The sequence below is a fragment of the Lissotriton vulgaris genome, chromosome 12, assembly GCF_964263255.1.
Source record: "Lissotriton vulgaris chromosome 12, aLisVul1.2, whole genome shotgun sequence".
In the NCBI taxonomy this organism is placed as follows: Eukaryota; Metazoa; Chordata; class Amphibia; order Caudata; family Salamandridae; genus Lissotriton; species Lissotriton vulgaris.
The window spans coordinates 37,129,784-37,151,830 of record NC_141700.1 but is presented as its reverse complement, the minus strand read 5'-3'; the positions used below and the strand labels follow the sequence as shown (position 1 = coordinate 37,151,830).

General features: G+C 43.2%; 1 protein-coding gene across 1 annotated transcript in view; it reads right to left on the bottom strand.

Annotated features, from left to right (window-relative positions):
• Window positions 1–22,047, bottom strand: part of SIN3B (SIN3 transcription regulator family member B) — a 146,083-nt gene that overhangs the window by 114,358 nt on the left and 9,678 nt on the right. Inside the window, exons 3-4 of the mRNA XM_086946936.1 lie at window positions 19,592–19,698; window positions 15,911–16,064 (exon numbers count right to left, since the gene is read on the bottom strand). Of these exons, the coding sequence (XP_086803062.1) occupies window positions 15,911–16,064; window positions 19,592–19,698 (261 nt within the window). The remainder of the gene's footprint in view (window positions 1–15,910; window positions 16,065–19,591; window positions 19,699–22,047) is intronic.

Here is a 22,047-nt window from a genome sequence, read left to right as displayed (position 1 = left end):
CTGGGTGGTATGTTTGGTGGTGTAGAAGTCAGTTCTAGGCAGTAGCCAGACTGGATAATTTCTCTCACCCACCTGTCTGTGGTAATTGCGTTCCAGACAGGTAGGAACTGTTGGAGTCTGCCTCCGACCGGTGTTAAGTGGTCTGGAGGTAGCGTAATAGAGTCACTGTTTTGAGGCAGTGGAGGCTCTGGTGTTATTGCCTTCATGTCTCCTTCCCTTGCTATTGTTACCTCTGTAGCCTCCTCTGGTTGTGTTTTTGGTAAAGGAACTTTGTGTGTTACCTTTATATGAGGCTGTTTGTGAGGCATGTCCTCGTGTATTCGCCCTGTACGAGGAGCAACGAAAGGAGCCCCTGTGTTGCTGAAATTGCAATGCCCCCATTAATTTTGCCATCTCTGTGTCCTTTTTCATTTTATCTAAAATGGTGTCGACAGCAGGGCCAAATAGAAAATCCTGATTAACAGGTTGATTAGGGATAGTGGACTGCACCTCATTTTTAAAGCCAGAAATACGCAGCCATGCATGTCTGCGGAGTAGGACGCTAGTGTTGATTGACCTAGCTGCAGTGTCTGCTGCTTCAGGCGCGCATTTGATGGAGGTGTTTGTTATGAATTTCCCTTCCTGTATGAGACCTTAGGCTTGTGCTTTGAAAGGCTCAGGTAGGTGTTGCATTTGGGCCTCTGGCTGGTCGTAATGCGCGCTGTCGTAACGAGCCAGTAGGGTCTGTGTATTAGCGATCCTCCACGAGTTGGAGGCTTGTGCTGCTACTCTGTTCCCTGATGCCTCTAGTATTTTTGACTCCTTGTCTGGGGGAGGTGCCTCCCCAGTGGTTTGGGAGTTGGCTCTTTTACGTGTGTTGGCCACTACCAGGGAATCAAGTGGTAACTGTCCTTTGATGTAAGTAGGATCGGTAGGAGCTGCCCTATACTTTTTTTCTATTCTGGGGTCGATTACCCGTGCCCTGGCTGTATCCTTAAATATGTCAGGTGCATGTTTCAGGACTCCCTTTAACATGGGAAGTTTTTTGACACTTTTTTCTGATGTAGGGAAGGTGTCAAACAAGAAGTCTTCCTTGACAGGGTCGTTATGCATATCCACGTTGTGGAACTGTGCAGCCCTGTCTATGAGTTGATTAAAAACTACGGTGTCATCAGAAGGTGACGGCTTAGTAGGATAAGAGGATACATCAGGGATGGGGTGGGTGTTGTAAGGGTCAGTTGGCTCTTCCCATGGTTCCTCTTGTGGGTCAGGGTCCTGTGGGAAGTCATATTGGGGCTGTGGCTCACCCCCTGTGTTACCTTAGTCGTCCCCGTGATGAGAAGGAGAATAAGGAGTGTATGGATTAAAAGGAGTAGTAGGCATGATAGGTTGAAAAGGAATGAAGGGTCTAGAAGGAGAAGTCCCAAAGTCCTTTTTTTCAGTGGAATAGGGGACTGAGGTTCAAAGTCCAAAGGCCTCTTTTTCCTATGCAGGATGGTAACTTTACCAGTCTCTGGGTTGATATAAGTCGTCAGAGGGATTTGGGTGGAAGAGTTCTTCCTCAACAGTCCTGGGTGGAGTCTTAGACTTTGGTTTGTCGACGACTTTTGGTTTAGCAGCCGATTTTTTCAGCTCGGGCCTTTTTTCGGGTCGACTGTGACTTTCGGGTCGACGCGATTTTTGTGTTCCGTAGGCTTCTTCGGAGGAGTGTCCTCTCCCGAGTCGATGTTCCTGTTTGGATCGACCGGAGTTGGTTTTTTGGACGAGTGTCCTTTCCTGAGTCAATCGTCTTTTTCGGATCGACTGGTGTCTTCGGAGCCAGTGTCTTCGGGCCGATAAGCCTGCGGCGAAGCCAGAACGACCTAGGTACGGCGCCTTTTGCCGGGTCGACGGATTTTGGTGCCGAAGGCTTGTTTGTGTCTGCAACCTTTTTCGGTACAGCGCCCATTGGTTGTGTGGCCTTGTTCGGTTCGACACCCACTTTTGGCTCGACAATTTTTGGTTGCATGGCCTTCTTGGGGTCGACAGTCTTTTTCGGCTCAACGCTCTTTGGCTGTGCGGCCGGTTTCAGATCGACGCCCTTCGGGTCGACGACCTTCTTTGACTCTGGAACCTTCTTTGGGACGATGTGACTGGGCCCTGGGGTTTCAGAAGGATTCGGTGCCGAGCCGGATGGCGGGGCAAGCAAAACTTTTTGATGATCTTGGCTAAGGCCCTTTGGCGATGCCTTGACCGGAGCCGTTGTTAACGGGGTAGATGGTGTCGGGGCAGGGTACTCACGATTTGTCCCGGTGGGATGTCTTCATCGGAGTCCGCATAGTCTTCTACGGTGACGATCTCTAGGTCCGAGTCTGGCGCTTCTTGTAGATCTTGGTCATCATCGAAGATGTTGTCCGGGTCTGGTGCCTGTCGCTGCATTTCTTGCCTGGCGGCACGTCGGTTCCGAATAGGTTTTTTGGATCGAAACTGTGCGCAGGCCGGACAGCTTTCCTCCTTATGGTCTGGGGAAAGGCACTTGTTGCAAACTGAGTGTTTATCAGTATGTGGGAACTTGGAGTGGCATTGTGGGCACCTTTTAAACGGGCTTCTTTCCATCGACGGTCGGCTCACGGGGCGTCGAAAAGGCCCAACGACCCGCGTCGGCGACCGCTTGGAGAGGGAAGGCTGGATCGAGTAGAGAGGTACCGAGCGAGAACAATACCGTCGAATCGAAGGCCTTTTGGCCTTTGGAAAAGTTTTGTTTTTGATTCCAAAGTTGGAGTATAGGAGTTTGCATCCGAACCCAATGGCGGAAAAAAATAATCTGAGGATGGAGAGGATACCCATGCGCACTGTAGTCCAGGGGAGGAGTCACCTATCTCGTGATACTTCGAGGGCTCTTCCAAGACAACAAGTGCTATCATCCAGACCCAACACTAGGCGGCGATCTATGCACAAGATATGAATTCAGCAGCCCACATGCCTCGAACAATACTTTCTGTGACATGATGGACAATCAAAGAGGAAATGAGCCAGAAGGATTTAACTAGAATGAACAAATATGAAACTAAAGTTTTAATAAAGATTACTAAACTGCAACAAAAAGATATCCTGGACTTGCTAAAACAAACAGTTTGGCAGAGCACAATAACCACAAATAGCAGAAGGAAAATACCATCTAAGGAACAGAAGCTATGGACTGGTATTAGAGGAATCTTGAGATTAAACTAAAAGAGAAAATCAAAAAGGACCATTATTACACAATAAGCAGCGACTACAAATTTCAATGAAATTGGGAATTTTGATCCAACTAATATTGCGGTGCATCAATGAACTGGCATTTCTATAGAGCACGCATACTCCTAGGAGTGTCCCAGCGCGGACCGTAGGAGATCCTGCCATCTGCCAAAAAAGTGCTTGTGTTATTCATTTTGTTGGAAAAGCCAGGGTTTTTTCCCCCTAAAGACAGGAAGCTCTGAAATGGCACAAAATACCATAGGGAGTTTATTCCATGCCTTTGAGCCAAGAAAAGAAAACTTTCTTCCACCCAGTTTAGGCTGGCGGATTTTAGGAATCCTGGCTAAAAAGCAGAGTAAGAATCGCAGCTCTCTGAGAGAGGTATATGCACATATCATCCTCCTCAGATAGACAGCTCCTTTCTGGTGGAGAGCTTTATGTGCCAGGAACAATGTCTTGAAAAGAATCCTCTTTTTGATGGGCAGCCAGTGACGTGCCATCAGATGTGGGGTCATATGTGTTCTTGGAGCGAGATTAACAATTAATCCTCTGCTGAGTTCTGGACTACCTGTAAACGGCTGAGAAGGTAGTCTGGGAGGCCGAAGTAGAGAACATTTCCATAATCAAGCCTCGAGGTGATTAGGGCTTGGACCACCGTTTTTCTGATTTCTACTGACAGAAAAGGAAAGCAATTATTCAGAGTGCGTAGGATCCCAAAACATGAGGCCACCTGTGTCTGAATTTGTCGTTGAAAAGACATGGCAATGTTCATTTTAATTCCCAGGTTTTTTACCGCACTTTGTGGTGAACCTGGTGGAGGAGTGTCTTGCGGCCACCAAGTCCTCCACACCTCGGGAGAGGAATCACCATAAAATACAGTCTCAGTTTTATGGGGATTGCATTTTAGTTGGTTCGATGATAGCCAGTTAAACACATTGGAAAGACAGGACTTGATGGCCTTTCCATCAAATTAATTCCCTTTTTCACAGGTAAAGATCAACTGAGTTTAATCTACGAATGATATTACTTGTGCCCCCAAAACCTTGGCCAACACGTTCGGGGGTGTAAGATACATGTCATATAATGTGGGAATACGAGCTGAGATCTGAGGGACTTCTACAGTCAATTCAGGAATAGGGGGTGCGCATGGAGGGATCCACACTTCATGACTTTTGTTGTTTAAAAAAAAGAGGTTAGCCACTTCAGGGATAGGCCTTCGATTCCAATAGCCTGAGGGCAAGCCAATAGTCTTTCATGGGGGACAGCATCGAAGGCCGCCGCGAAGTCCAGCAATATCAGAACGGCCTTGCCCCCCTTGTCTAGCGTGCCTTTAATGTGGTCAATTATTTCTCGGAATGCTGTTTCCGTTCTACAATTGTCTCTAAAACCCAACTGACTAGGGTGTAGGAGGTTGTTATTCTCCAGGTAACTTGAAATGTGAGTAAACATGCTTCTCTAACATCTTTGAGAATGCTAGAAAGAGCGAGAGTGGCCTGTATTTGACTTGGACTTTGGGAACAGCCGTTTGAGTAAAGGTAACATTTTGCATTTTTCAATCTGGCGTGCACTGTACCAGACGATAACGACTCATTTAGGACTCTGTTGACTAACGGGTGGATGGTCAGAGCTACTTCAGCCGGAAGGCTGGGTGGGCACGGATCAGATGAAGACCCTGATTTGAGTTGCTTAATGGCCCATAAAGATACCTCCATGGAAATGTAAGGGAGAATAGGTAGCGTGGACGTCTTCCGAGTACTTCTGTTTCTTTATGGACCTACCTCTTCAAAAATGCTATCGGCTATCAGGGTAGTATTCAGCAAGTTTGCTTGGATTGCACTTATTTTCTCATGGAAATACACTGCCAGCTGTTTACACCAATCGCCCGAAGAGTGTAAACTATTAGTTGCTGCCTCTGGGTTCAGAAATTTTTCCATGACCTTAAAAATTTCTGTGGATTGGTTTCCTGATTGTTCAATTTTTCTTTTCAAAGACCATTTTTCTTCTCTTGCCGTTCCTGGTGATAATACTCTTTTAGTGCTGGTCTATAAATGTCTTTGTCCGTCATCTTATAGTTTTTTCGCCAATTTTTTTCAACGCGTTTACAATGTTTTTTGCAGGATACACACTTAACATCAAACAATAAAACTGATGTTTGTATAATGATGTTTTACTTCAACAAAGAGTAGTGCCTACAGAAAATCACTCTCTTCTCCTTGGAACAAACTCTTAGTTTGCCACAGAAATAAAGATTTAATCTGAGGTGGGTACTTTCTAAGTGACTTAAATATTTTAGATACATGGCCTAAAAATCAACTATAGTTCCGATGCCCGTCTTATGATTCTGCTGCTAACAAGGAACGCTATTTGCCATTTTATCATGTGTTGCACCCATAATCCATAAACCACGGATTTATCCTCTTACCCGTATTTAGTAATTAGTCAAAAACTAATAATGTGAATTTAGGGGTCAATTGTGTTTTACTCGCCAGCAGAATTCTCAACATGTGTGTTGGCAAAGATTAGGCCAACAAATGAAAAAAAGAAAAAAAAAGATCAACACGTGGAACATTTCTACCAACCCTTTTGTCGATATGCAGATGACCATATTCACAAGTACGGTTGTATATACTCTTTTATCACTGTGAGTTCTGTTCACTTTATCTAGTAACTTATAAACTTACAGTGTAAATTAGTGGTGACCTTCTCCTTGGGGGCAGGTGCTCATCAAATATCTGTTAACTCAAACCTTAGGCAAGACTCCCACCTGAACACGGTGCGAAGGCATGGAGGTCTTTTCGTCAGTTCCTGAATTATTAAGTGTATTATACAATAACTTGTGGTTAAGTTTGGTTTTGTAAGATTTGTCATTTTTGTCAATTATGGCCGGAGGTAAAAATGTTTATGACGGTAAGAGTCTAAACAGATTATCTGTTTGCGTTATGGTATATTATGCATCTGCAAAGTATCCAAAAATACTGTAGTAAGTTAAATAATTATATAGGACAGTATATAGAACTTATTTGTATAGGGCAAACACTTGGAAAGAAACAGTTAGCACAGAATACACCAAAATATCTCAACAGGTTGAAATATTCTTTGCTGTCATGTTACTACTAAAATATCAATAAAAAGGAGGCTCAAAAGTAACATACAGTAATGTTACTCTCCGTATTGCTTTCCATTTCATCTTGCGTTCAATCGAGATGGTCAACTAGGCCTTCTAAAATATTGCGGCATCTTTGCAAATGTATTAAATTGTTGGAAAGGGACTCAAAATTCAATCTTCAGCTGATTAAATCTGATGAATATACCGACCTCAAACAGGTCTCGCATAGCCATCAACTGATAATAGCATCAATTCCCTATTTGACACCACTGTGGAAAATGTGATCTTTGCCACTTATGATACCAAATGTTTCTACAGCATGCGCTCGGCTACAAAATAGAGGTTTAATTTATAATCAGGAGAATAACTTGTTGACCTTTCAAAGCCTCCTCCGACAGCCCTAATAAATATGCACAAACCCGCAACTCAAAACATTTGAGAACATCAGTCTTATTTCAGGATAATCAATGGGACTGACATTCAGCAGTGGCTAGATTTGCATAATTTGTCTTTAATTATTATTAAAAAAAAGCCTGAAAATGGCTGCATGCATACACTTTCAGTATTACACTGTTGAGGGATAACCATGGTTTTGTTTTTTTTTTCATTCCAAAATAATCCTTCCGTCTTGGAATGTCTTTGAAAAAATAGAAATTGCTTTCAAAGATGCATGCATTAGCGGTCATCTCAGAATGGTTACAAGCAATTTAAGACAACCAGCTATAACGGGTTTGGGAAATGTCAAGCGGACAGTGGGTAGAAGGTGTTGAGGGGCGTAGTTAAAAACAGGGGTGATTGGGAATGAGGGGGGAGAAAGGCTATGAATACTGCTCGTCAGAACAACTGCAACTTTCTCTTGTACAACTCTTGATTGCAAGCCAATGTCGTTGGAGGAATTCACCTAGGGATATCTAATGACAACCCAACTGCCAACACTTTCACTTAGTCTCTTCTCAACCACTAGATGTTTTAGTAGGTTTATATAGCACAGTCATAGGCCAGAACCATTAGAGCACTTAGGTTCAGATAAAAGATTGAGATCATACATCCATGTGAAGTTTTAAATCTAGCATTTCAAAGTGGGATGCAATAATATATGTGATTAGAACATAACCTAGAATTAGATTTAAAACAATGTACACCACTGATGCAAGGGTAAATCGAGAAAGTTGAAAATATCTTATTGGGAAGAGTAAGTAAAATATGAAAAAGACAATTTCCCAAACTTAGAATGGCGAGAAAAAAAAATTGAAAGTAGAACCTAACTTATACTATGTAGGCCATTTAAAGGGCCCAAGATGGAATGGCAATTCGAAGAGAAGTGATGAGATCTTTTTTGTAAGCTAGATGGGAACTGATAGTTCAGAGACAAGGAAGTCAATTCCACATTTTGCTAGAACAGAGAAGAGAAAGAAGGAGGAATAGTATCTTGCCTGTCTGTTTGTGATTGGATCTGGCTTTGATACAAAACCACTGGCGTGTCCACAAAATAAGTGTTTCGATGACAAACAAGCATTGGCAAAGCCAATAGGTAGTGCAATTGCAAAATCTTTTGGTTGGCAATGTATTTTTAGACATGTCGCACTCACCAGTGGTAAGTATGGGGCAGAGTGTAAGCTTGTTTTAAGCTTTTTAATAAATTTACAATAGCTTTTGCGCACTGTACAGGCAAAACCTAAAAACGAAGGACTGCCTACAAAGGTGTAGCATGTACTTTTTGTATGCCAGTTAGTTATAAAGGAGTTTTCATCATCCAATCTAGAGAGCTAAAAAGTGTGTGCATGTTTTGTTTGGGTATGAAGTGTCCAATCCTAAACAGTGATCTTAACTGAAAGTAGGCAAGCGATATGTGTGGGAACGTAGATACCCATTGATTACACTACGGACCTACATGTGGCTTACAAAGGAGTCCCAAGTACACCCGTAGAACATATGCAAGTCATCATGGCTATGAACTACTAATGTTAATGGGTGCAACTCAAGTGTTTGTACGAACGCTGGAAGCAGTATCTGGCAGAGAAGCATGAAGGCATCTGGCAGCAAGGAGGTTACATCTTTTGTTAGTTGTGATAACTAGGGGTTTAGTGCAAGCAGTGGTCAATGGGTTGAAGGCAAGGTTATCTTCTCTTCACAGCCAATTGCCACCATTAGATATTCAAAGAGGAGAGAGATTGGGCCTAGTGCTTAAGTACTTCTGAAAGACCTTATCACATTTCTGTATAAAGGAATCCAGCAAGAAGTTTTTTTTTGGTTTTTTTTTAGAGTTTTATTTAGCACGAACTCGACCTGAAGAGTTTTTACAGGAGGACACAAGTCCATGCAGAATATCACAGGCTAGATACCAAGAACCCACAGAGGATAAGTACACATTGAACTGCTACAGACCACATGCCCTACACAGGATTGTTGAACTATGGGCCAATCTCCTTTGCATATAACAATACAATCTGCTTGGATCTGTCAAATCGAATTCCATTTTATTTTCTCAAAATGCATCTCTGTGCCAGTGATTTCATTCCCAATGCAAATATCAGCGATAGCTGTGCACCCTTGACGTGAGCCGGTTGTAATTCCCAGATTTTTTAAACATACCTGCCTTCTATGCAGTCTATTGAGTCTATAGTGAGTAGATCTATCTTCAGATCAAGCCTAAATTACATTTCTCAAATATGCCACAAAATATTCCCAGCACAGAGAGTTCACGTCTTCTTGGTTTCAAAAGATGCAAGAATATGTGATTCCAAAGAGTTTTAATCGCCATACAAATATTCATGTTGGCATTTGGCCCACGTATGAAGCCATATTGGCCCACAGGCATAAAACCTGCTTTTAACACATAATTACTGGTTTCAGTCATAATACTAAGAACAGAGTTTTTTGTACACTAAAGGCACAGGAAGTTTTTTTTCCATGCCAAAAAAAATTAAGTGAAAGACCTTGGTAAAAATTCTTTACATTCTTTTCAAAACAAGAATAACTGGTATTTCTGAAGTTCTCTGAACTTTTTTCAAACTTAAAAAAGATATAACTCCTATGGCGCTCAAGATATTCTACACCAGTAGTGAAAGACAACACAATCCTGCTAAAAAAATCTCCAATTGCTATTTGTAAATAAAACTGAAACTCTTTTTGCCTTTTTAAAAGAAAATATGCATCATGTAAAGGCAACTCAAAGTTTAATGAAAAAGTTAGAAGATCCACCAAGTAAAAGGAGGTATACAATTTATTTCTGACAGAAATTGATATTGCCTTATACATTTTTTGTGGAAGCATCAAGGGATAATCATTCCACTCATGGACATTTTTAACATTGAAAATGCTTTTGATAAAACTTGGGATCGTCCATGATTAACATGAAATTGTTCTCAGTATAAGGTTTTTATGACTTAGATTACGGTTATTCCTAAGAGTGCTTGTGTCGAATAGGATTAGGTTAAGAGTGGTACTGAGGCTGGCTTTTTGAGGCAGGCATGCTGTTCTGTCCTTCAAAGGGTAGTCAGCGAGGTTCTCAATATTGAAGTAACATAACTAAGTGTCAGACACTTGTGATTAGCGTGAATGCAAAATCCATGAATATCTTTGGTTGAGACAGTGCTGATGCTGGGAGGCCCGAAAGTATGGAGTTTCCAGAGTTAGTTCACAAGAAGACTAAAGCTTAATCAAAGTTTCTCAAGTCAGACGAACGGTGAAGTCTTTAATCTTTCAGATGAAGATCAAGTTGCCAGCCTGGTTTTATTACATGCAAACTCAAATTATTATGAGTACATGTGACAGCTGAGCTAGGGATACTTGAGAACAACATGTATGCAACAGTTGTGCAGGTTTATCAAGTTTGATTTGGGCATAACGAACATTCACTTAATTGTTTCAGATTTTTTTCTTAATTATCTATTTTAACTTTCAATATATTTTATTGTATACTTTTGCCAAGACATCTTGACTTACTTAACCGTGCTTTATGTTAAAGTATAGTTTAACATTTGTAATTATTCAATCAAAGCGTGCCAGCTAAAGCTTTTTATGAAATTCAAGAACATTTAGGTTATAATAAAAACAGTATTATACCTATATTTTATGCTGTACATGTTTGTTACCCACTACGACTTCACTGTAATGCACCGAATAATTGCTTTTATTGACCTGCTACAGTTATATAACCTGCTCCCATTCCAAGTGTCCATACCTTGTTGCACCAACTACTACCTCATACACTCTGGCTGCTCATTAATGCCACTGTTGTTATAGGCAATGGGTTATTAGTGCATGTGATTGTACTCTGCCCCCGTATATCATTATTGTACACCCTACATCTGTGCAACCCACACCCACTACAGATCCTACCCCTGTTTGCATTGACTACTACAGCATACACTTTGGCTGCCCACTAGTGGTACTTCAGTCCATGCAACCGGCGATTACTGGGCACCCTCCCACACCTACCTACTCCATCACCCCAACATGGAGCTCATCGGCAAGCACACATACAGAATCAACTACCCACCCGCACTCACCAAAAAAGCAGCTAAACGTTTTAAACACAACTTACTGAGGTCCCACCCTGAAGTACCCTTTGCAGACACCTACCACTCACCGGTCAATGGTGCAGTAAACATTGATATCATCTTCCACACCGCACGCAGTGCTCTATGGAGAAAAACGTTCCTCTCTTTACTCACCGTATCCATTACCAGGAAATCCGCTCATGGCCAAACACTCTCCATCACACCATCCCAACTCTTCCCAGGCAGAACCTCCATCACTATCTATAACAACGGGATTGTCCTAATCCAATCCACAGACAGGAACCTGGAACTACTTGACAACCTGTTCCCAACTTTCGTACAGCACCTCTCCAATCCACGGACCCCACTTAGTCCACTCACCCTTAACCCAACTCAGTCCCTAAACGACACGCACCTCTCCTCCACCACCGGCACCGCCGTCAACCACCCACCTATTGCATCCACTTCACACTCATCGATCACAGACTTAGATCTCTCCCCGACACACACCAGCCGTACCCCCCCCCCCCGTCCCATCAATACCCGGACTTCCTTTCATACCACTCCCATTCCTCTATCCCCTGACAACACAGCTCCCAACAACAACGCCTCTAACATACCTCAGCCCCAAATGAACGCACGCCTCTCCCCTACCACCGGCACCTTAGTCATACACCCACCTACGGTTATTACCCCACACCCCTCAATCACAGACACAGTTATGTCACCCACACACACCAACCTTACCCCCTCCCCCCTTTCACCAGCCCACATTCCCATGCTTCTCACCCATGACATCACAGCTCCCACCCACAATCCGCCCAACCACGTTCAGCACCAGACCGACACGCATACAGACAAACCCTACCCCTTATTCCCCCCCACTCTCAGCCCCCACTTCCACCCATCAACCAACCACACCGAGCACGCCTCTATCACTTCAACTCCGACTTCACAAAAAAGAACATACAATCACACTTCCCCTCCCGTTCTCACCCCCCAATACCCTACATGCGCCCCCATCACCACTTATTCACGCCCATCCTCCACCATGCACTCTCCAACAACCACCAATACCCTCCCCCATACTATGTCATCCTACCACGACCTTCCAATACCCACTACCAACACGAATCCCACACTAGACTACGTTATGGCCTCCCTCCTCCAGCTCAAAGAGGACATTCACATCATCAAACAACTACTCGGCACGCATTCCAGACACTCCTCACCCACCACCCTCCTCAAGCTCAAACAAGACATGCACATCATCAAACAACTACTCTGCGCACATCCCAGACACCCCGCACCCGCATACACCAGCACCACCCTTCCCAACAGGACCTCCACCTGGTCGGCTGACTCGTGCACTCAACGCCCCCCGCACTGGACCTCAATCCCTGTTCGCAATCGGGAAAACCGTCCCCATCGCTCCTGCAACACACTATCGGACCTCGACACAGTTACCCTCCTCCGCTCCTACGACCCAGCTCCCCTTAACAACACACTCTCCACACTCCGCGCCATTCCAACGATTCTTCCAAATCCCCTTAGACCCCCCACGCAAACCAACAGAATGTCTATCCTTAGTAACCTGAGAAAAGTCCCCCTTTCTCTAGAACCCCCTTCCACCCTCGACACACCCCGTCTCAAATGCACCCTCCTCAACTGCAGGTCGGCCTCTAGGCACTCCTCTGCAATCGCTGATCTCATCTCATCACTGGACCTTGACCTAATCATCATGACTGAAACCTGGTTAACTGAATCCTCTACACCTATACTGGACATACTGGTTCCCCCCAACTACCACATCACCAGACTAGACCGGGTTGGTCAAAAAGGTGGGGGAATCGCATGTATACACAGGAGTAACCTCTCTGTCTTGAAAGTAACCTCTCCCTCCCTACCCTCCCTAACCTCCTGTGAATACATTTGCCTAGATATTATCAGTGAGGGCAAACCGATGTGCTCTCTACACGGCATCTACCACCCACCTGGAGACAACTTTGCCTTCTCGCAACAAATCATGGATTTGATCACTACCAATTCAGGGCGACAACACACACAAATATACCTTGGTGACTTCAACCTTCACTGGAACGATCAGAATGACGCAGTGGTAAATAGCCTTAAAAACTTCCTCGACGCCCTTGACCTCACCCAAATATGCAACAGTCCGACTCACAAGAAAGGCTCCATCATCGACCTTATCATCTCCAAAGAGGACTCTATCCAACTCGAATCTATCCAACCCTGTGACTGGTCAGATCATCACATTGTCACGTTCTTCATCAACGAAAAAGTTAAATTTAACCCGGCTCAATCCATCAAGCCCAAAGTCTGGAAAAGGGACCTGAAAAAACTCAACCCAAACTCTCTACCCCCCAACAGCTGCAATATATTACTTCCTCCCACTGGCGTTACGGATGTCCAATCCTTGACGGATCACTACCTCAACGCGATGACCTCCATAGTTAACGAGGCTGCACCTATGCAGCTAAAAAGAGCATCCACAAAGATGTCCAATCCTTAGTACGACGGGAGTCTCAATGACGATAGACGGGCCATGCGAATGGCAGAGCGCACTTGGAGATCAGCCCCCTCCGCACTGCACTTAAAAACGCTGAAGAAAAAGAGAAATGCCTACTTCAGGAAAATAAAACGCTCAAAATCAGATTTCTTCAGACGCCAGCTCGACCAAGCCAAAAATCGTCCGAGAAAGCTGTTTGAGCTAATCAGAACACAATCCAAGGAACAACCCCAACCTCTCAGCACTCTTGGCGAAGCACCCTCCTGTGAAGACTTCGCTTCTTTCTTTATCCAAAAAACCGACAACATAAAGAACGATCTCCTCATTGATGTAAGTCTCTACCCCAAACCCCTCTGCACAGCACCCACTGAACCTAAAAACAATGCTACATGGTCATCCTTTGCCACCTACTCGGAAGAAGAAATTGGTAGACTACTCAGCACTGTGAAACCAGCCAACCACCTCTCAGACCCCCTTCCTGCCAACGCGGTCAAAGACCTTACCCCGTCGCTCCTCCCACTCTGGACTAAAATTATCAACAGCTCACTTCAACAAGGGACCATCCCCGACTCCCTCAAAGTTGGACAAGTCACACCGCTACTAAAGAAACCTACAGCCGACCCCTCTGATCTAAATAATTACCGTCCCATTACCAATATTCCGACTCTTGCCAAATTGCTGGAAAAATGCGCACAAACTCAATTGACTAGACACATTAATCAGTTTGATCTGCTCAACCCCCATCAATCAGGCTTCAGAGCGGACCACAGTACAGAAACTGCTATGATTCACATAATTGACGATGCCCTCCAAATCTTGGACCAAAACGATACCTGCCTCCTTATCTTTCTGGATCTCTCTTCTGCATTCGACACCGTCAAACATGAGAACTTACTCGAGCTCTTAAACACAAGAATGGGTATATCTGGAACTGTGCTCAAGTGGTTTACGTCCTTTTTACACAACAGAACGCAGAAATTCAAGAGTAACAACTTGATGTCCTCTCCAATACCGGTATCGCTAGGCGTCCCACAAGGATCCTCCCTATCCCCAACTTTGTTTAACCTAGTTATGGAACCCCTCACCACCTTGCTACAGGCATCCAATATTCAATTCCACATGTACGCCGATGACACCCAGCTTTATCTCAAAGTACAATCACCCAAAGACATTATGCTCTTGAACTCAACGATCAGAAGCACTCAATCATGGTTGGCCGCTAATCATCTCAAACTCAATGCTCTTAAAACAGAGTTCCTCTTGATCTCACCCCCTGCGAAGATCACTACCACACAAACCTGGCTTAAACACCTAACCGCACTCAATGTTCACCCCACTATCGTAGACTCAGCAAAATCTCTAGGCATAACACTTGACACCAACCTCAACATGCAGGAACACATCAACAAAGCAACTAAGGGGGCGAACTACCAGATCAATACCCTAAGGAAACTCAAACCCTTCCTTCCAGCCAAAGATTTCCAAACTGCGGTACAAGCGCTAGTCATCCCCCGAATAGATTACGGCAGCATCGCCCTCTGCGGTCTCCCCCTAACTACCACGGCACCCATAAGAGCTTCTCTAAACGCCGCAGCGAGACTCATCACCGGATCAAAAAAGCACTCACACATTTCCCCTGACCTGAGAGCCCTGAACTGGCTGCCTTTTGAAGCCAGAATACATCTGAAAATCGCCTGCATCACGCACAAGGCGGTCCACCTGAGATCACCCGGATATCTCGCCCAGAAGCTGACGATTTCCGGAGGCTCTAGAAACACCAGAGGTACAAACAATCTCTTGCTAAAGCCCCAAAGATTCCGCAAGGAAAAAACGTATAAACGCTCCTTCTCAGGAATGGCACCCAGGATCTGGAACTCACTCCCCACTGAAATCAGGCTCATCTCCTCTACCATACTTTTTAAGAAAGAAGTAAAAGCTATCCTCATGGCTAAATACACTTGAATTATTACTGAGGATGATATTACAGACGTTGGACCATTCAGATCTATTGTGCTTTTCTGCATTTTTGTATGACTCGTGTTACTGACCTGTCTAAGTGTTTACGCTATCAATTATTTGTATTTGTTTCATTATTGATGTATTTGGTTTACTATGTTCCCACATGTACCTTCCCCACCCCATTTGTTATTTACTCACACGCTCTTCCTTTGTCTGTAAAGCGCTCTGATATCTGCAAAGATCTTGTTCGCGCTATATAAAACTTTCAAAATAAATAAATAAATAAATAAGCAGATTTTGGAAGTCGGTGCCTCGGCTAAATACAGATCACTAAGATAATTAAGCGGATTAATGCAAAGGCTGCAGAGACCGGAATGGGAGGAATATGATACAAGGACAACCAATGAACATGGAGTTATTCTGAATACAATAAATGAGTAACAGCACGTTAAGAAATCCTCCTCAGAAAGGTAAACGGCAATTTAGTTCACAGTACTTAATGCACAAATGTTCACCATTTGTTGCTGTGTAATATTGGTTATACCATTGATACGAGCCCCCATCAGATATCATGCACGTAGCCCATATCATTTAAACCCACAGCAAATGATTGCAAACCTGATTAGGGAGTGCAGTCTGGATGACCAGTTTCCCGTTCTTTGGCAGTTCGATCTTGTACCCAAGAGGAAGGAAGGCGTTGAAGCCGAGAATGAGGTCTGGGTGTTCATGAAAGAGCTGCGAGACACGCCGGATGACTCCTGGGGTATCAATGCTGGCAAGATAAACACGGACATATATTGTATAACTAATATGACAAGATGAACCTTTCCAAACACTACAAATAGGTAACAAATTAGGTCACTATGGAATGTGCTGGAAAAAACAGTAAGTCAACTTAAATATTCCCTCACTGGCAATTGCTTCCCATACTGCAACTAGAGCTTAAGCAAATTTCTGTTGTCCCAGACTGTATGGCCCTGCATTTCAGCATCCCTGAACTACTCTAACACATTTTCTAAAATTGCTTCGAAGTTCAACCCATTTACAGTTAATGAAGGTATGGAGTCAGAGTGGTCTAAAGACTTACAATGTCAGCAGGGCTGGAGCTAAACAACCATCTATTTAAAACCTCATATTTCCATCTCTGAAGAGGGCCATTTGCACCCAGAATCTTAAATTATTCTAAGTATTCTAGCAGTTCTTACAAATCCTTGAAACATAATTGATAGCACTTTAAAAACATTGCAAATTTAGATATATCCAGCTGTCTTTAATCTGTAATTTGTCTCTGATTTTCAAATATGTAACTGGTCGATTGATGTATCATGTGCAACGCCTGTCAAATGTCTTCGGTGTTAAATAAGTACCATCAAGCGAAAAGTGGCACTCTTAGAAGCTAAAATTAAAAACACTGAAAACTACAGGGGGTCAAGATGTACACTTTACCAGTCTGGTCTCAAAACAAAATCCTGTCCACCGCATGCATAATTGTAAAAGTAGGCCTAGTGCTTAAATAAAGAACCTTGTATAGCATTTTAATATTTCAGTTCTGTAAATACATAAATGGACTAGTTCACGTTCTCAGGCGATCTGGAGATGCGTACCCCATCGTCAAAAAAACAACCACTGTTCTATTTAGAAATGTTTCCCAGCACAATATCGTTGACGTACAACAAAAGCTTATTTAGAAATTCTGGGACATGTCTGGTAGGAGAAGGTATTTCCTTAGAATAAGCAACTTTGCAATTTTCAGGAAAGCATGATAACAGAATAGGTTTGTTGTCTTGGAGATATCAGACAGGATTCTTTAATACACCTTGTACCAGGAGGTAGCAGCATGAAAGCTCAGAGACCTCCGCAGCAATACTACAAGGGGAATAGAGAGTGCAGATCATAGTCCATCAAGACATTTTGATTTCATCATTTCTCCTCAAGGTCGCTTTCAATCTGTGAATTCGACTTAGTTTAATTGGAACAAAATAGCGTGAACAGCAAAGTACATTCAGAAGTGCTATGTTACTCTACCAGTACCTGCATTAGTTGGAAAGATCAGGTCATGGAAACTGTTCCCAAAGCTTGGACATAGTAAGCTGGAAAACTGAAAATTGGGCAAATGCTTAAATCGATCCTAAACTTTGACAATTCATCCCAGTACATTAAAAGCCGTTAATACCGAGTAAGCCATTTCTACGTTCTATGTTTTTCAAGCAGATTCAGAAGTAGAGTAAAACATGAACTGAAAGAAATAACACCATGCTTAAACCACCTGGGCAAGTGTTAAGACAGGATTAGAACACGGGCATCCTTATTTCAAATTGTAAGACACTTACTGTAGAAGTATTAAAAAAGAAATCAATAAAAAATTAAAATAAAAGAGAAAGTCACAGCGGTGTGGATTGGACCACGGCCATTGAAGCTGCCTAATCCAGTGCTCCTTCAACTGCCACCTAGTACCACAACCATGACCACCACAACCTGTGGATGCCGAACAGAGAGGTGGCATACTTTTAATTGAGATGTCTTGGAGCAGTGTAAGCTACTCCAAACTACTGAGGCACTCCTCACAGTTGAGGGAATCTGATCATAGTGCGTCTCCTTGGAGATGCTTCCAAGAGTGTGAAAAGCATTACATTTACCAGTTTGGAAAATTCAGGTAAGTACGTGTACATACATACGGCCCAAATGAAGGTAGAATGTATGGTGCGAGCATAGCTAGTCTCTTGCAGGGCATTAGATTAAACCCATCAAGGTGGACGAATAGGTTTGTGTTCCGGTGAGGGTCGCATGTTTGCAGTTAAGAACATAGCCCCAGACCGATTAGGATTGTTCCTAGTCAATCCTGTGAGGACTGAGAGAGATGTTCTAGAACATTTCCAGAGAGACTCCCTGAAATGTACCTAAAAATTGAAGTCAAGGGGACATTCAGCTTCCCCGGTGAAGGCTCAAGAAACAAAGGTGGTCTTGGATTTCTACATGTGTCCACCTTTTATATAGCAGTCCACTTGCACATACTTGGAGAATTGGCACAGAAGGGGTTAGAAAACAGTGGACTCATATGAACCAGGCATTGACTCAAGGTATGTGCTCTGATTACCTACAACAAAAGACAACCTACGTACTACAGGTCACCTTCATGCTCGTGGGTTGCAGTAGTGACTCGAAGACTTATGTCCTTCGCTCATTGTCTGCGGCTTCTAATTCACTACAAACAAAAATGTATAACTACTACTGTACAAAAGAAGAGTGCGCCTTGGAAGACTACAACACAAGAGCATGTATTTCACTTTCAGCATAAAGTGAAGAAGAGTAAAACACGGCAATTACGCACTGCAAAATATGGAGTCTGAAATTCCAATCACGCTCAGTCCTTCATGGGACAAACACACAAACTTCACTACTGTAAGGATGAGCAGATTTTCAGATTGATGAAGATATATTGTTTACTCATGTAGGAGTAAATAAAAAAAATGAAACCACTGGAATATGGTTGAAAGTTATCCCCATGAAATGTGGTATCAGTCACAGGGGTCACTAGGACTCCCAACGTGTTAACAAATATTGTTTTAATGGGGAGACTGGCTCATCTGTTACAAGATCTCCAAGCTATGGCTCAGATAAGTGTAATTGTTGCCATGATTGCTAAGAGTGGAGAAGTGTGGCTCAATGGTTAGAGCGGCAGACCTTGATGCAGAGTGCTGGCCAGGGACCAGGGTTCGATTCCCGCCTCGGCGGGATCGGGCTTAAATTCCTCTGACTGGATATTCTCGCCTCAGTGCTGAATCTAAGCATGGGCCCCACGCTGCAACTCTGGGCAATAGCTTGCTTAGTCTCCACAACGGCCCCCGATACACAAGGGATGCCTGGTTTCACCATGGGATGCCCAGGAGTGGACACCTCACAAGGAAAAGCCAGGAGGGGTTCCCTTGTGGTAGGAGTACAAGCGCCGGGATACTTACGGGTGACTGTTCGCGCTATACAAATACAACACATGAAACCTCTGGAAAAACCAAACCTCTACTCCAACACTAATGGCTGCCATATCAGAACCCCCCCCTGCTAAATACCTTCCTTCTCTGCTCCATGCCTGCCAATGTACTGTCCAGTTTCCACAGTCTCCACCTCCTTCAGTAGCAAGGAGAGCCCTAAACCACAGTGCTACGAAATCTGTCTGTGCTCCACTTCACAGCAGCCCTGACAGACGGACATTCAACACAAATGGAAACAAACACCGCCCAATTGTGAAGTTATGTAGCACATTTTTGACCAAGTGGTTTTTAAAACATTTGCCTTCACTGTTACCTCTGAGATTTAAATTCTTTCATGATTTCCAGAAACCCATTGTAGGTGGCCGGGTCGCTTCCAAAACGTATCTTTACTTGGTCCAGGTAGGACAAGGCATCTTCCACCTATTTTGGGAAAAAGAAGTATGAGACAATTAACTGGCTAATAAAGCACTGCATTGCCTTGTGACGTTCTAGCCCACTGTCACACCCACACTTCTCTTAGAGATACTGTTTGAATCATTTGTAGAAGAAACCCGTCTACCGCACCAGGAAAGTGCACAAGAACAAACATCTAGACGTGCTGTCTCTCCTGCAACTCCACACACACAGGCTTATGTCCGCACCTCAAATTATGGAAGTCACAAGTGGCTTCTTTAAAAACTATTTTGAAAAAAAACATGCTTCAGGCTATCACACAGCAACTAGTGTGATCTCATTGAGACCATGCTCTAAACTTTGGCCCCATTGGGCGCTTGTCTTTTAGGCACAAAATGCACGAACCACATACTCGATGAGTTCTAGATAAGCCTTACACATTGTTTTTATACTGTACATGTACCCAAAGCTAGTGCAAACGATGCATACAGAATACTGATGTCTATAATAAATCAGAGAAGAGGGGATATTTACTAAATTAACTCCAGCTTTAGAATATTTCGAGAAAATGGGACACAAAAAAAAACAGATTTTAGAAGTGTACAATATTTTGGTGAGGCTGCACCTCTCCGCTTTTCCTAAGCATAGCAGAAAGAGTACTCTCCGTTATTTCTGTGGGTATAGCCCCATGGCATTGTGGGGCAATACATTGTTAAACTAGTAACTTACAGGTCACAGTTTTAGTAACACAAATATATAAGAGACAAGACTATTAAATGCCCTACAGGAGAAGTGATGATGCAGTGACCCACAAAGTCATGATTCAACTATGTCTATGTTTACACTTTGCTTTCAAGAGAGAAGCTGAGAAATGTGAATGCTACATTTAATTTTTCCCCCAGACTGAGGTTCCAGGTAGTGGGCATAAAGATATGCCTTTACACATTTATAAACAAGTACATGCTTTGAAAGGCACTAGTGCTTATGGGAGTGGGGGAAAAAAGGCAAATCGGTTGAGCCTGTTTTGCACTGTAACATTTAGATATTGCTTAGAATCCCTAGGGTAGGCACTGAAGCACTTGCTTACATGGGTAGCAAGCTACACCATGAAATGTCTATGGTTGGAAGGACGTTGTCTTTCTTTTGGGCATATGTGAAAAGGGTTTCCATGTTGTGCGTCATAACCACCGACATAGGGTCCTCGTGTTATGGGACGCAGTGCTTAGTAGTGTGATGGATGAAGAAGAAAGTAAGAGAGGTACAGTTTATAGTTTTCGGTATGGTGGAAGCTTTGATCAGCTCTGCGGTTTTCTACATGGTATGCCTTATGATCACAATCCAATGATACTGCTTACCGCCCAGGGTTGTGTATTTTGAGATTTTTGCTCATGTGTATAGACCAGAACAGGCAACAGCTGGATGGATAGATGGTCAGAAATCTGCTGACATGGACTTGGTTACAATCATTCTTATCTGAATTTCATGGTGAGATGTCAAGAAGATGTCATGGTATGTATGACGTTAGCTAGCACCTGCAGTGCTGGGCTAAACTAGAGTCCACACTGCCCCTTTGAAGCATTAACAGAAGGAAGCTTCATTATATAGAACACTGGCAGACCAGCATACTATACTATAGATGGCCAGCTATCAATAAAAGGGGTGTTTTATACCAGGAGCTCAGCCTGAGATCATAATCTAGTGGTGAAAAACATTGCTTTGTGCCCCACATATACCAATTCAATAAGCCGATTACAGAAGCCTGAGCTCTGTTAATGGAGCCTTGCAACACCCTTGTACTGGCTGTTCATGGGTCTCCGAGAGCTTCCATTTCCATTGAATGGTGTTGTGTGAATACTTGTTAGATCTGTTATCAATGATCAGTTCTCTAGATTAGTTTGGGCAGTACACAGCACATGTTGAAGCACATTGGTCTAAAATGCTATTGAGGAATTAGCCAAGAAACTTGGGGCCATATATACTTAAGTATATTCCCATAGAAACAGAATGGCTAACACCATCTGATACACCTGGCCCTTGATTATTTGAAAAAGGGTTGATGCAGATTGTTTATAATGCATAAAAATAAAAGCTTAACGCAATCTGTTTAGCTAAAAGAATAACCAGTATGGATCCAAAAATTAGCCTATCAATTTTAAAACTGGATGGCTTCAAGTAAGTAGTATTTTATGGTCTAATGCTATATTATGTCAAAGCCTAGAGGCTGGCTTTTTGCACTGGCTGATTTAACTTATTATAGGGAAACAGTTGTAAATGCTCTACAGAGCTGTTAATTTTATTTTTATGTAGTTGCGTCCAATGGGTGAATCTTATGTCATTTCTTGTTCTAGCCACAGTTTCCATGGTTTTACTTTTTTT